The sequence below is a fragment of the Passer montanus genome, unplaced genomic scaffold, assembly GCF_014805655.1.
Source record: "Passer montanus isolate IOZ18808 unplaced genomic scaffold, ASM1480565v1 scaffold12, whole genome shotgun sequence".
In the NCBI taxonomy this organism is placed as follows: Eukaryota; Metazoa; Chordata; class Aves; order Passeriformes; family Passeridae; genus Passer; species Passer montanus.
In genome coordinates, this window is record NW_024358722.1 from 1,634,556 (window position 1) to 1,648,054 (window position 13,499).

The window sequence follows — 13,499 nt, forward strand, 5'->3', positions numbered from 1 at the left end:
CCAATGTGCTATCAAAGCAGAGAGAAGTGAAATGAAACAAGCAGTTTTGTGAGCATCAGAGTTTACAAATACTGGTCCTCTAGGGATTCAGTTTGGGGATGAACTTTGGAGTCTAAAGAATCCAGAGGCTCTGCCTGAAGTTTTCTCAGAGTTTTTTTGTAAAATATCAACCTTGGGGGAGTAAGGGGGACATTTGCTAGTATCTAATCTGTTCTCTCTCTGCACAGCTGCCTGTTTTTTTCACAGGAATTGATAAACTTTTCCATCTAAATGACCTGTAGAAAATTTCCGTATTAGATGGGCAGCTTCTCCACAGGCACAATCAAGCTGTCAGTTTACATCCTCAAATGTCCATCTCGTGGACAGCTTTGTGTTCCTTTTCCACAAGATAGAAATCATCCTTCGCTTCCTTGCAAGTTATTATTAAAAAGATTTTATTTGAAAGGGGTTTTTAGAGTTTTTCTGAGAGCTCCTCAGAAAGTGGAAAATCAATTTAGTACCATTTAACTGAAGGGATAGGAAAAGAGATTTTCTCAGAGGATGCAAAGTTAACTTCAGAAATACTATTCAGTCATTTGGTCTGGGCTTGCATTATGTTGAATGATCACTTTCAGATGCATCTTCGGAACAGGTACAATCAGCTCTGCATTTATGGATGTTCTTTTAATAGCAGTATCTATTGTATTCACATCTGTGCTGCACATGTTCTTTCTGCTACCACAGTCAAGAGCATAAAGAAAGGGAGAGTTATGTACTACTCTGTTCAGTGGAAATGAATTCCAGAGCGGAGTATCACAGGAAGTGGAATGGCTGGTGAATTAGGAATGCTAAGAGAAAAACACATTTTGGAAAGACACAGCTACTGTAGAATAAGTAGCTACTGATACTCCACATACCTGTACCACCAGGTCCAATGATAACCTGGTTTTTTTCAAAAGTAGATTAGGCAGGACTTGCACTACAGGTTGGGAAAACAGCACCCAGGAAAAATGTAAGCTGACCAGTGCATGAATGGTCCCCATCCCTGTTCTGCAACTTTATGAAACTTCCTCTAGTGGAAAGAGACTGCACAGACTCTTGATATGACCCAGGAGGCTCTTGCTATCTAATTAAAAGTCCTGATGTAGTGTGAAGCTACTGGGGTTATGTCTGAACAAAGACAAAGTCTTCCCAATCCATTCCATGATCACTAAAAAAGTTTCAGATTGCAGTAGTTCATATATATGCAGTCCTTAATATTATCTATGATCAATACATTTCAGGGAAAAGGAGCCATAACTCAAAAGGCAAGAGTCCCAGGTACAGGATAATATCTTTCAAGGGGCATGGACACATTTTTGTTCCATATTCTATGTGGGGAGAAGGAACTCAACAGTGGTTTCAGATGTACGGCATCTTGCACCTTTGGGTATCCAGAGCACAGAAGAACAGAAGCAGGCTCACAAAAGATACAACCATTCAGCAAGATTCTGGTCTTGGGCTGGTGAAACATGCATATTAAGGCACCTTTCTGGAATCAAATCAGAAGAATATTTGTATAAATAAATACTTGAATGTGGCTGTCCCTGGCAACACTAGGCAGTTTTTGTTTATCTGAAGTAAACCGAAGTGAAAGAGGTCAGGAGGAGACTCCACTGCAAAGGCAAGACAACCACACAGGGTTAGTGAATGTTCCAAAATGAAAAAAGGCAGAGCCTAGGATACATACCATGCTCTTGCTTCTCAGCTAAGAGGTGGAATTGGTATTTAACTAGCTCACGCTTAGGGCCAGCCCACCCCTGAGTACTAATCTGCTTTGGTCTGTGTCTCTCTTTCCCACCACCACAAGCTTACCTGCATTTAATCGTTTCTTTGGGGTTTTGAGGCTCCGGCACCTGCCACTGGCAGAGCTGCTGTTCTCACTCATGGAGTCCTGCGCTGAGGAGGCACTCCCCGTGGCCTCGCTGTCCCTCATCATGCTCTCGTAGCCACTGCTGCCCCCACTGTGGTAGAAGAGGGCTGTTTTCCCCATGGCAGGGGGCAGCTCCCCGCTCAGGACGCTGCTGTTGTCGCTCCCGTGGCCGCTGCTGCAGCGGTGAGGTTTCCGAGGAGGGGTGATCTTGCTGTAAGGTGAAGGCAGCATGTGAACAGCTGGCTTCTCGTCTCCGGGAAGGCCCCCGCGCTCGTCTGGCTCCAGGCTTCCCGGCAGCTGTACGCCTCTGGCACTGGTGCTCCCCTGGAGCAGCTCAGAAATCCGCCCATTGACAGCCCGAAGGGGCAATTTGGAAGCAAGGCTGGAGCCCCGGCTTCTGCTGAGGGACTGCATTGACCAGGACATGTTCTTCCCACTTGGGGGCAAACTGGAGCTCTGCCCTACAGACTGGGGCAGAGACTTGGTGGAGAAACTGAGCGTTTTGGTGGCAGAAGCAGAGAGGCTGCGGGCCTTGGGACTTGCCAGCAGGAGCTTGCTGACAGCAGAGATCTTTGACTGGCTGGCTTTTGGGGAGGCACCTGCCGACTGGGAGAGGCCCGAGTTGGTGGGTGATGACATGGCACTGCGGCTGAGGCTCCTTCCAGCCCTAGGCATGGTGGTGTCTCTACCAGGGCTCATTTTGGAGCTCACAGAGGACAGACTTTCTGCTCTTTCCAGCGACAAACACTCATAGTGGCTTCCTGTGGACCTCCCTAGGGAGTTGGTCCTGCTGGCGAGCTGCTCCAGCTTGGCACTGAAGAGCTTGCTGCTGCTGTTGTTGACACTGCTGTCTATGCCAGGGCCTTTTAGTTTGGCATTCTGCTCCTCGGGGAAGCTGGCCAGGAAGGACACAGGCTGGCTGGAAGGACTGCTTGTGGTGCTGCTGGCTGCACTGTGCTGGGGGCTGGCTCTGTTCTTCTGATCCAAGCTTGATTTTCTCACAGGTGGTAGAGGAGGGGTCCCTTTGGGACGAGTGAGTATGCAGTGTTTGGGAGAGGCCATTTTCTTGTCAAGACTAGCCTTAGAAAACTGGGGGATGGCAGGAGAACTGCTGTCAGTAAAAGTAGGATGGAGATGACTGTCAGATTCCTCCACCTTACTTGCCTTTGGGAGCCCTCGAGGGAGGCTACAATTCTTCAAGCCATCACTGGAATGAACAGGGCTTTGGGTTGCAGAGCTGGATGCTGCCACCTCACAGCCATCCACAATCCTTTTTAGACTGTCAGATCCTGGGGAAATAGATGTGTCCCCACTGCTGGTGCTAAACCTGTCTGTGGAGGACTGTTTTGTGCTGTTCTCAGGCTTGGCTGAAACTACAACTGTATCAGGCCTTGGCCCATCACTGCTGCCAGAGCTCTCCTTTTTAACATCTTCTTCTCTCTTCAACCAAGGGTCTTCAAATTTGATAACCTTCTTAGCAGTGGATTCTTTCCCATCATGGGGATGAACAGCCTTTGGGTCTGCAGTTACAGCAGGTACAGCATCATCAGTGTCTTGAGCTTTGAAGGAATTAACAGCAATACATGGATACACGGTAATGTTCGTCTTCATTGGGATGTAGCCATCACAGCTGCTGAGACTTGCTGTGTTTTTGATTGTGACAGTAGTTTTGCCTACAGCTGATATTTTACAGCCTTTGATGGGTGGCACTTTGCCAAAAGCTTCCTCCCCCATTTCCGACATTATAAGCATGTTGTCAGTCACTGACTTCTGTTTGTCACTTACACAAATCATGCTGGCACTTTGTATGGTGCTTGCAAACTCGGAGACAGGGGGTTCTGCCATAGCTTCCCCATGCCCATAGCACGCCTGGGCTATGAAGCTGTGGCACGACTGTTCACCATCACTCCCTGTGCTCATTTCACTCAGCCACGAGCTGATGGATGAGCGCCTGCTGCCATCGTCTTGGGGCTTGTCATCCAGACTCAGCTTTGGAAGAGGAAGAAACTGTGTGATGCTGACTTCAGACACAGGAGCTGCACTGGAGTAACATTCAAGATCTTCAGAGATACTGCTGATAATACTGACTGGCCTAGAGCCGGAGGCCAAAGCCTGCACAGAGCAGTCACTGTTAAAACTGATGATACTGGTCGGGCGCCCATTGTCAAGGACACCACTAATGGTCAGCTCTTCCACAAGGGTGAACACAAGCTCATCCTCTCCATTCAGCTCCAATGGCTGCTGCACAGTCACCATGGTTGTGCTCAGAATCTCCTTCTTGGATTCTGGAGAAATGCTTTGCTGCTCATCTTCATTGAGAACGGTCTCTTCAAAATCCCCATTGTTGGATGACACTGACTTTTTCATAATCTGAGGGCTCATGCCTACAGGCGGGGTCCGGATTTCTGGCTGTAATAACGATTCAGTAGATGTCATGGCAGCATCCTTACTCAGGGGAGCTGGTGGGGGTGTGGAGCTGGGCAAGACTCCTTTCTGTGTGTAGACCTTGCATCTCTGGGAAGGAGAAGTTGGTGGCTTATACTCAGATGTCTTTGAGAGGCTTGCAATGCCAAGCCGGGGTGAACCCATTGGCCGAGGTTTGCCTTCCACAAATCCAGAGGTGTTGAGCCCTTCTCTGCTGCTCTGCAAGCTGGTGCTGTGTGCTAACTGACAAGAGTTAAGTTCTTTACTAGAGCTGCCTGTTACACTCCTGGGAGAAGAAGGAGTTGAAAGATTGGTAAGAGCTCCAGAAGGAACTGGGGAGTGATTTCTCCTAGTTTTGCTGGGTGTTGTATTTGTATTTTCCTTGGCTTCTCTATCAGGATGCTGACATTCTGGCATCGTATCTTCCTTATCTGACTCTGGTAAGTGGCTCAGCTCTGCCAGCTGGCTTGAGACAGCACACTTAGACATCTGGTCTGAGCTAAATTGAGCAGGCATCTCTTCAAAGGGAAATTTGTCAGTCTCTTCACTGCCATCTATGCAATCCAGTCTCTCCTGGAGCTCTGCAAAGGTGTTGCACTTCAGGCAGTCTCTTTCAGATGTGCTGGGCCCTGATTCACTAACTTCCTCCAACCTGCCCTCATTTTTGGTCTTTTGCAGAGCAGGAACTATGGGAACAAAGTCAGGGGGACCCTCGTTATCTGTCAGTTCCTTGTCAGAAAGGGCAGTGCCATTGGGGCCAACATAAATCACCGTGTCACATGACTGCTCACTGCTGGATGAATAATCAGGATCACTTGATAAATGTAAAATAGAGAAGTCTGGGTCCACAGTGTTTCTAGAATGGAATGGTCTCAGCTGGGTTGGCCTCCGCATCCTGCCCTCCTCACAGGAGCTCTCGCCTCCAGAAGAACTTGATGTGTACTGCAACATGAGAGAAAGAGGGAGAGAGAGAGTCTATGACATTTCAGCATTGCAAGCTGCTCCTTGCACAAATGACATACACAAAGTTCATGGTCACATATGAACTGGAAGATCTCTAAACTGAGGCATAAAGCTCTGAAGCTTCTTATCCACAGCCCTGGAGCAAACTCGTAGCTATGTTCAATGCAGAACCCAAAGCCCCAGCTCTGAGTCCCACTCAAAATCATAAGACTTCAAAAAAATGTACTAAAAATATGGATTAAGATACTTCCCTTAATTGAAGCTGGCCAAAGAAATCAGGTATTTGACAAAGGCTTTGCTGATTTTGTGCGTGCGTGTACATTTGTGTATTTGAAGAGGAACAAGAAAACTGATTACATATGACCCCATACTACCAGTGTGTGGAATTGTATAATGTGCACTCAGAGGTCTCTGGAGACACAGCACTCTGATGGTGTGTGGACTGAGCCCTTCATTTGTCTCTCTTCAATCAATTGACCAAAAAAAGCTTTTGTCAGTCTGCCAATTAAAATTAAATGCATAAAATTCACTCATTCTGCCCAATTCACACTATAAGTTGCATAGAAGCAACCAGAACTCTCTAACATGAATATGGGTATAGCCCATCTTCACTCTACTTGGAAAATCTATCACACATATTTAGAAGCAGTAGGAATAAAAAGATGGTCAATGCTGACCTTGGACATAATTGTTCTGCCTTTATTTTGCTTCCCCTCTATCTGAGAAGCATAGAGAATCTAATTCTTAATTAATCCAAATTTTCTTTAACTCTATATCGTTTCAGTCCCTAGTATTTCATTAACACTAAGAGCATAAAGGAAAATAAATGCCCCCTGACAGCTATATTATTAAACAAGGTCAGCTTACAAACCTGCTACAACAGATGTGCCTGAACTTACTCCTGTCTCTGAAGCTGAAGCATTTACCCCTCTGATATTGCACTCTGACACTTGCCTAGGACTGTGTGTGTACAACCCACACACTTTGGAACTGATTACTGATTTTGTTACATGCTGCTCTACCCAGTTAAGGATCCTTCACGATCTTTCTTCCTCCTTCCTCCGTCACTATAAGAAGGGAGTTACACATCATCTTACCTTAGTTTTCTTTTTCTTCATCCTGAGGACCCTTGAGGCAATCTGGATGGTGGAGAGCGTCTCAGCATAGTTCCCCGCAGCAGCTGAAATGTGAGCTATCATCGTGGTGCGGCAGTTCATATTCCCCAAGGACTCTCGGAGCAACATGGTCAGCTTGCTGTCTCTGCAAAATAAAATTAATTAAGGCTACATTAGCCAGCAAGGTTTCGCTTTGGCCATCATGATGTAACTTGGGTCTTGGTGAGATATTTTCTCCTCTTTTAAATGGAATCCTAATTAGTTTCCTTCCTCAGGTTTGCACTATGTTGTGCAGCTGAGCAAGCTGAAAGACCCTGGACTACAATTCAAACTTCTTTTCCCACTTCTTTTTTCTGTCTCCTTTTGGTCTCAGTCCTTCTCCATTGTTACCATTGCCAACAGAGAGATGCAGACCAGCACTGGAGACTGTTAAGGAGCCACAGCAGCAAACATCAGACTGCTGCTCTTTTGAAGTGCACAGTGCCCAGACAAACCCTGGCCCAGCTCTGGAGGACAAGAGGGTACTGGATTAGATTGCAGAACACAATTTTTTTGTTGCCTTATAGGGCATTGGTTAACTCAATATTAGTAACAGTTAAGTCACCGAAGTCAATTTTGGATGATGCTGGTAAAATACAAACCAATCAAGCCTTCAAATTTCACACAATTGTTCTTTCATATTAGATCTTTTCTTTCACTGAGGCAGAAATCAAATTTTCTGTTCTTGCCATTTACTCTATTGTTCAGCATCAGACAGCTTTTGAAACGCTGATGCCTTATTGTGGGGCTGTCTGTGACTGGACTGAGAATATGAATTTTAACAGAATAATGATGAATATATAATATTTTTGAGGTGGTCATCTAATCCTGTAGTCAGAAATGCACAATGTATAATTTTTAAAGAGACCTTTAGCTCCATGGTGTAGTCAGCTGGATGGTTATTTGGAAAATGGCATTGTCTTGAAGAGTGTCTCCCCTATGCTAAAGCTGTGGATGATGATTACAGCTGGAAACAAAGACAGCAACAGCCTGATATTTATCTATCACATTCACTTTTGTAATGATGGTGATACCATCAGTGGCTACGGATCAGATTTTTCAGCTTACTGTTAAATATCTGTAATTGACCTATGGTGCATGTGTGTCCTTGTTCACTCACTTGAGGTTTCCAGCTCACAGGAACTCTGTGTAAAGCTGCAGCTGTTGGGAACTGAAGCTTTGCCTGCTGGATGGGACTGATGGGCAAACACCAAAACTCTTGAACATCTCTTTTTGATTGAATAAACAACATTTGGGCTGCATATTTTGATGCAACATCTCTGCAGGGTTCTCATCCCCTGAGGTTTCTAGTACTTGCAGTTTCAGCTCGACTAGAAATACTGAAAATAACTTTTTTTTTTGTTTCAGGATTTCTGCTTCCATCTGCTCCAGACATATTGAAGACATCTAGTGTCTTTGAGAAGCAAACAAACATCCATAAAGACTATACTGAGACAGCCTCACTCATTTCACTTGTGACCTAAGGCTGCTTTGAATCCACAGATCCAGAATTAATAGGTTGCTGTGTCTCAGGTTAGTGTCCCTCTTTTCCAACACAGAATTATTAAGATGTCAAATTTTGTACATCAGTTATTGCCACTCCAATGCAGTGTAACACAGAAATTATTAACATCTCCACAGAAACCAATAACAAGCCTTTCATTTGCCAGTGCTTTTATCATAGCAAAACATGAGATGACAGGGGAAAGTGCAAAAGAATACACTCTAAACATGTTGGTCTCCTGAGAATGCATAATCCATGCAGCCAGCATCAGCACTGAGGCGCAGCTCTCCTAGAGATACATGCATTAGGAATATAAAATAATCTCTGCCATCTGTCTTGTACTGGAATACCCACTTGCAAGAAGAATAACGATACTGAAGAAATATCTATTTATAATTCACCCTCTGACATGGATGGGAGCTAAAGGGCAGATTTATTAAGGATTAAAGCATGACCCTAGTAGTAAAAAGCCCAACTAGCACTGATTTCTAATTTCAGAGTTTGTTCATTCAGCACAGGCTACATCTTGACTCTCAACTTCACCTTGTACCCAGCCTCACATCACCATTGTACACTGAAAAATAACATAAAGAGGGAGAAAGTTACTAAACAAAGATTTGTGTCAAATCCAGACATTGTCATAAGACAAGTTCAGCTGTTCAGGATTCACTGACCTCTCACAATAACTCTCAAGGAAGGAAGGAAGGAAGGAAGGAAATAGAAGAGAATGTAAGACCAAAAATGCATGGCCTAATTTTTAACTCACTCTATCCTTTTCAATTAAAATATTGATAAAACATTGTGGAAGTCTCACTGAAATCTGCTTGGCAGTCAGTGTAAGACACAAAGTAGATGCTTTTTCTTCTGAGTGCTGGCATGGTATTTCTGACTGAAAAAAATGAAAGGCTATGAATTATTTCATTAGGTCATTTGTGATCTGTTATCTGAAAAAGCAAAATTTCCTGTGAAAGCAGAAGTTTTACAAAGAGGTCTGCACTTCTGCACTGCAAAGGAAGGAACCAAGACGTTTGTGATTTTCTGGCTCTGCAATCTAAACTAAGACACAGGAAATTTTGAAGAAAGTTACGGTGTTTGCTGCTCCCAGGTGTATGTTGCTCACTGTGTTAAGCACAGGCTGGCTAGCAGAAGATTTCTCATGGCAGCAGAGTGAAATGCATCAATGTCTCATGGAAAATAAGAGAACTTCAGGAATGCTAATGGTCTATTTCTATTCTGCTCCAAAAGTAATAAAAAATTATAGGTCAGAGCAGCACAATGACTCCATTTTATATACCTGTCTTCATTTTAAATGTCTTTCTATCCCATCCACTAATGTTTTTATAGTTTTGGAAATCTACCCTAAACCATCATGATTATGGGGATGTAAAACACATACGAAATGGAAGGTGGGGTCAGGATACCCCACTTCAGACTCCAAAGCATGTATATCAGTAAGTCAATTCTGCAGTCTTTTCAGTACTTAAAAGTCACCTAATTTTTTCTAACTACATCACTTGTTCTCATAAAATACACTACCTTTTCTTGTAAACCTTTTCTTGCCTAGCTTCTAGACAATCATGGCTACAGAGAAAAAACTACTAAATATTATTCACATATATCCCACACAGATAAAAACCAAAAATAAAATATGCAAAGCTGTACCCCTGGAAAAGTCCAGAGGCAAGAGCCCTGTGTGCAGGAGACTAAACTCGGGTAACTCTAAAATGTGTGTCAGCAGACATAGTACAGAGGTGCAGACTGCCAGGCAGAAAGCCTCACCTCATTCAGATGTACATCTTCCTTTCAGTAAGAAGGAAAGATACATCTTCATGCTCCTCTTATACACATCTGTATTTCCCTTCCTCATGAATGATTAATTATACTCAACTTCAAACAACACAGAATCTTACATTGAAGAATGAAGCACATAATATCATGATACGTGTCCTTTGACGTTGCATAAATCCCAGCTGCCAATGTAGATTTAGTTAAAGTTGTTAATTTTGTGACTGGATGCTATTTCTCCACTACAGCCCTGTCTCAAACCTTGCACAGTGCTCACTGAACCATAAGTTATTTAATCTTTCTTTTAATCCTTGCCTTGCAATGTATGGATTTATGCCTTATTTACTGTTAGAACTATACAAACTCTGTTCTGAATCCTGAATGACCAATTTCTTCAAAGGCTCTTTGTAATTTTTTCTTTTCCCTGTGTAGCTCATCAATGCAGTATCTGATAAATGCCCCTGAGGTGAGGCATAATTCCTCTGATAATACCTGAAACATTGAAGACTTCATTAAGTATAGGTGTTTGGTGTGAAGCACAGATCTTTCAGAGTACTGATCATTGCACAGTCTTCATATTCAAAGTACAGCTAACTTTGACTTATCTTCAACAGCAAATGGGGCAGCTGGTTCTCAAGATATCTCAGGATTCCCAAAAAACCAGGAACATGCAGTTAGCAGCCCATCTAAAAATTGTAGGAACACATTGTCAGAACTCGTCTGTAGGTGGTATCAATCCTTTCAGAATATCTCCCTTCTCTTCCACAGTCCTCTATCCCATCCTCCATATGTTTATTGACAATGACCACATCACTGTACAGTCCTGATTCATGTCTAAAGCAGGTCCTTTATCTGCCTTGAAAAAAGATGATTTTTTGGGATGGAGGGAGAGCCCTGAAAGGACAACACAATATATACAGCCCATTAATTTTGACATTTCCTGACCCTATAGCAATTGATTTTAGGATCTAAATACACTTATTATATGTATTTTATGTAATTTCATGTGGATTTTTGGCTACACTTAAATGAGACATCAGCAAGCTTGGAACATTCCTGTGTATAAAATAGCCTCAGTTTCTAAACTAGCTGGCAGCAGCAGCTGGCTGACACCTTTTGTCTGGTCAAGCAGTAGAAAAGGAGAACATGACTTACAATTTACCAGGGGGTTTCTAGCATTTGCTGCCTGTAGAAAAACACTAAGCTTTGGGAGTAACACACTCCTTTCATGCACTGTAGAAAAGCTGTTCTCTCATGTGCTCATACACTTTTTGACATGCTCTTCTCTGATCAGACCTCCAATCCTACAATCTTCTATCAGCCTCTATCCTGGGCTCTCCTCATCTAACCTTTTTGCTTGTTCTTATTCCCATATCCCAGTTCCTCCCCGAAACAGCCTGGCAGAGCTCAGTTTCATACTGCAGTGGTCTAAGCAGCTACACCAGACTTTGCCATTCTCCAGCATCACTGCTAGACATTCTTCCAGTATTAAACTCCTCTTTTCTCCCCCTCTTCCTCCCACTAATGACTTCCACTCTCTCTGCCTGACTCCAAGGCCTCTCTCCCCACTCAAGTTCCCCCCAAGCTGTTCACTGACACCCAACAGAGGAATCCCAAACGTGGCCATAATTTGGCATGGCTGCTGTATCATGCTGCAGGTGAGGGGCAGGCCAGGCGAGGGGCACACAGAATGGTCAGTGCCTTCCTGGATCTTCCTCTGCCAGGTCCTCCAGCTTTAAGAAAGTCTGTGTGTTCAAAGTGAGCTACATAGAAAAGAGGCAAACGGTAATTGCTTTTGTGTAGGGCTGCAAAATAGAATTCATGAATAGAAAATGAAGCAATAAGAATAAATATTGTGCTCAGGAAATTCACAGGAATTTTTGTTGCCCAGCATTTCATTCTGTGGATGGAGACACAAACACAGAATTGTTTCACAAAAAGCAAGCAATACTGGAGAGAAAGATCCAGCTGAAGTGTTGGAATAATTATTTTTCTGTGGAATTATTTACCCAATTGTATTATATACTTTGTTTTGTTTCCTGCATCTGCCTCCCCACACCCCCCACCTTAATAACAAATATTTTCTTTGTTTTGCCTTTCCTGTCACCCCACTACTATGCAGATTTTGGCTATTCAATGACAACAGCAGCACCATCAGAAATAGGAATAATAACATTCCACAAGGGAGTCTGTACAATGGTACAACTAAGCTTTAGGAAGTGCAAGACAGCATGTTTGTGCTCTCTATTAATCATATACCTTAGTGTCTTCCTAGGCACTTGGCCAAGAGGAGAAAGTTGTCGACTCCCTCCAGGTGTTATGATTACAGCATCAGATGATGTATGCCCTCAGGTGTCTTGTAATCTAATTATTTATAGACGTACGTCAAAGGAAAAAATCTCAGTAACTATGACAGTCATTTTTGATCATAACATCTTAACTCTGCTCCTTTGAACTGATGCACTGCTTTAGTCACAGTAATGAATGTTTACATTACAAAGGAACCACATAAAGACTATATTGGGTTTTGGCTCTTACTACATGGGAATAATCTCTACAAAAGACAGTTTATAGCTCAAAAAGCACAAGCCCAGCAGCAGATGCTACAGGTGTGTAACAGCTGAGTTCACTATGGACCAGTATAGATTGCTTAGTTACGTCTTCCCTTTCTGTTAATAATTTTGACAGAGAGAGAGAGAAAGAGAGGAAATGGGAGCAATGTGCGTAGGCACAGGAAAAATGAGTCCAGGTGGGGAGATAAAGCCCTCGGTGGTTCAGCCATGTAAGCCTGGCTTTGTTAGCACAACAAAACGAGGCAGTTGAAGAAAGATGGGTAACGTGTCGGACCTTTAACCTGGGGAATTCTTCACCTGGTGAAATGAGGCACTGGGGAGACAATGAACTTGTTCCAGGTGGAAACTGACTGGACTTAAAGGGAAAATGAAGCATAGTGGAAATTTCCACTGCCACTGCAGTTAGTTATCTTGTATGAGGTGCACTAGCACAACCCAGAACCCTGTGCTCATGGCAGAGGGGAAGGGGGAGCTGAAAGGACTGTGCTGAGGGGACACTGTGCTCAGGTTCAGTACCAGGAAACTTCCACATCTGGAAGGGATGTGACACTACAGCAGTCAAGAGCAGCAGAAAAGTGTTGCTGTAGCCAAGTATGGGACTTATCTTGAATTGTACAGAATTCATATAAAATGTAGGGGGAGTCCCCCTACAATTGCTGTCTTTTAAGAGAAAAATTCATAATCCCTGTGCCTGTGACAACCCATGAGCATGTGGCAGATGCACATAAAAGCATCTTTTGTTTCTTTTTTACCAAAGGCAGAAAAGCAAATCGGTGACAGAAGGACAGAAACCTATCGGTGAGGCTGCACCTCAAATGAGTTCAGTTTTGGGCTCCTCACTGCAAGAGAGACATTGAGGTGCTTGAGCATGTTTAGAGAAGGCCAATGGAGCTGGGGAAGGGTTTGGAGTACAAATCTCATGAGGCTGAGGCAGCCGGGATTGTTCAGCCTGGGGAAAAGGAGGCTATGGGAAGATCTCGCTGTTCTCTATAGTCACCTGAAAGAAGACGGTAGCAAGATGGGAGTTGGCTTCTTCTCCCAAGAGTCAGGGAACTACCCCTCTCACCATAAAAGGGGCTCATTCAATGGCTGTAACTTTTGTATAAAATTTTCTCCAGAGCTGATGAAGCTTTAACAGTCCGCAAAACCTGTTATTCATAAATGACAAAAAAGTTCCTCACTTTTTTAAGGTATTGCTGACTGGT

At 43.6% G+C, this 13,499-nt stretch overlaps 1 protein-coding gene across 1 annotated transcript in view; it reads right to left on the reverse strand.

The window, feature by feature from the left end:
- The window catches only part of KIF26B (kinesin family member 26B), a 276,855-nt gene that overhangs the window by 20,231 nt on the left and 243,125 nt on the right, over positions 1-13,499 (reverse strand). Inside the window, exons 11-12 of the mRNA XM_039698003.1 lie at positions 6,376-6,538; positions 1,834-5,257 (exon numbers count right to left, since the gene is read on the reverse strand). Of these exons, the coding sequence (XP_039553937.1) occupies positions 1,834-5,257; positions 6,376-6,538 (3,587 nt within the window). The remainder of the gene's footprint in view (positions 1-1,833; positions 5,258-6,375; positions 6,539-13,499) is intronic.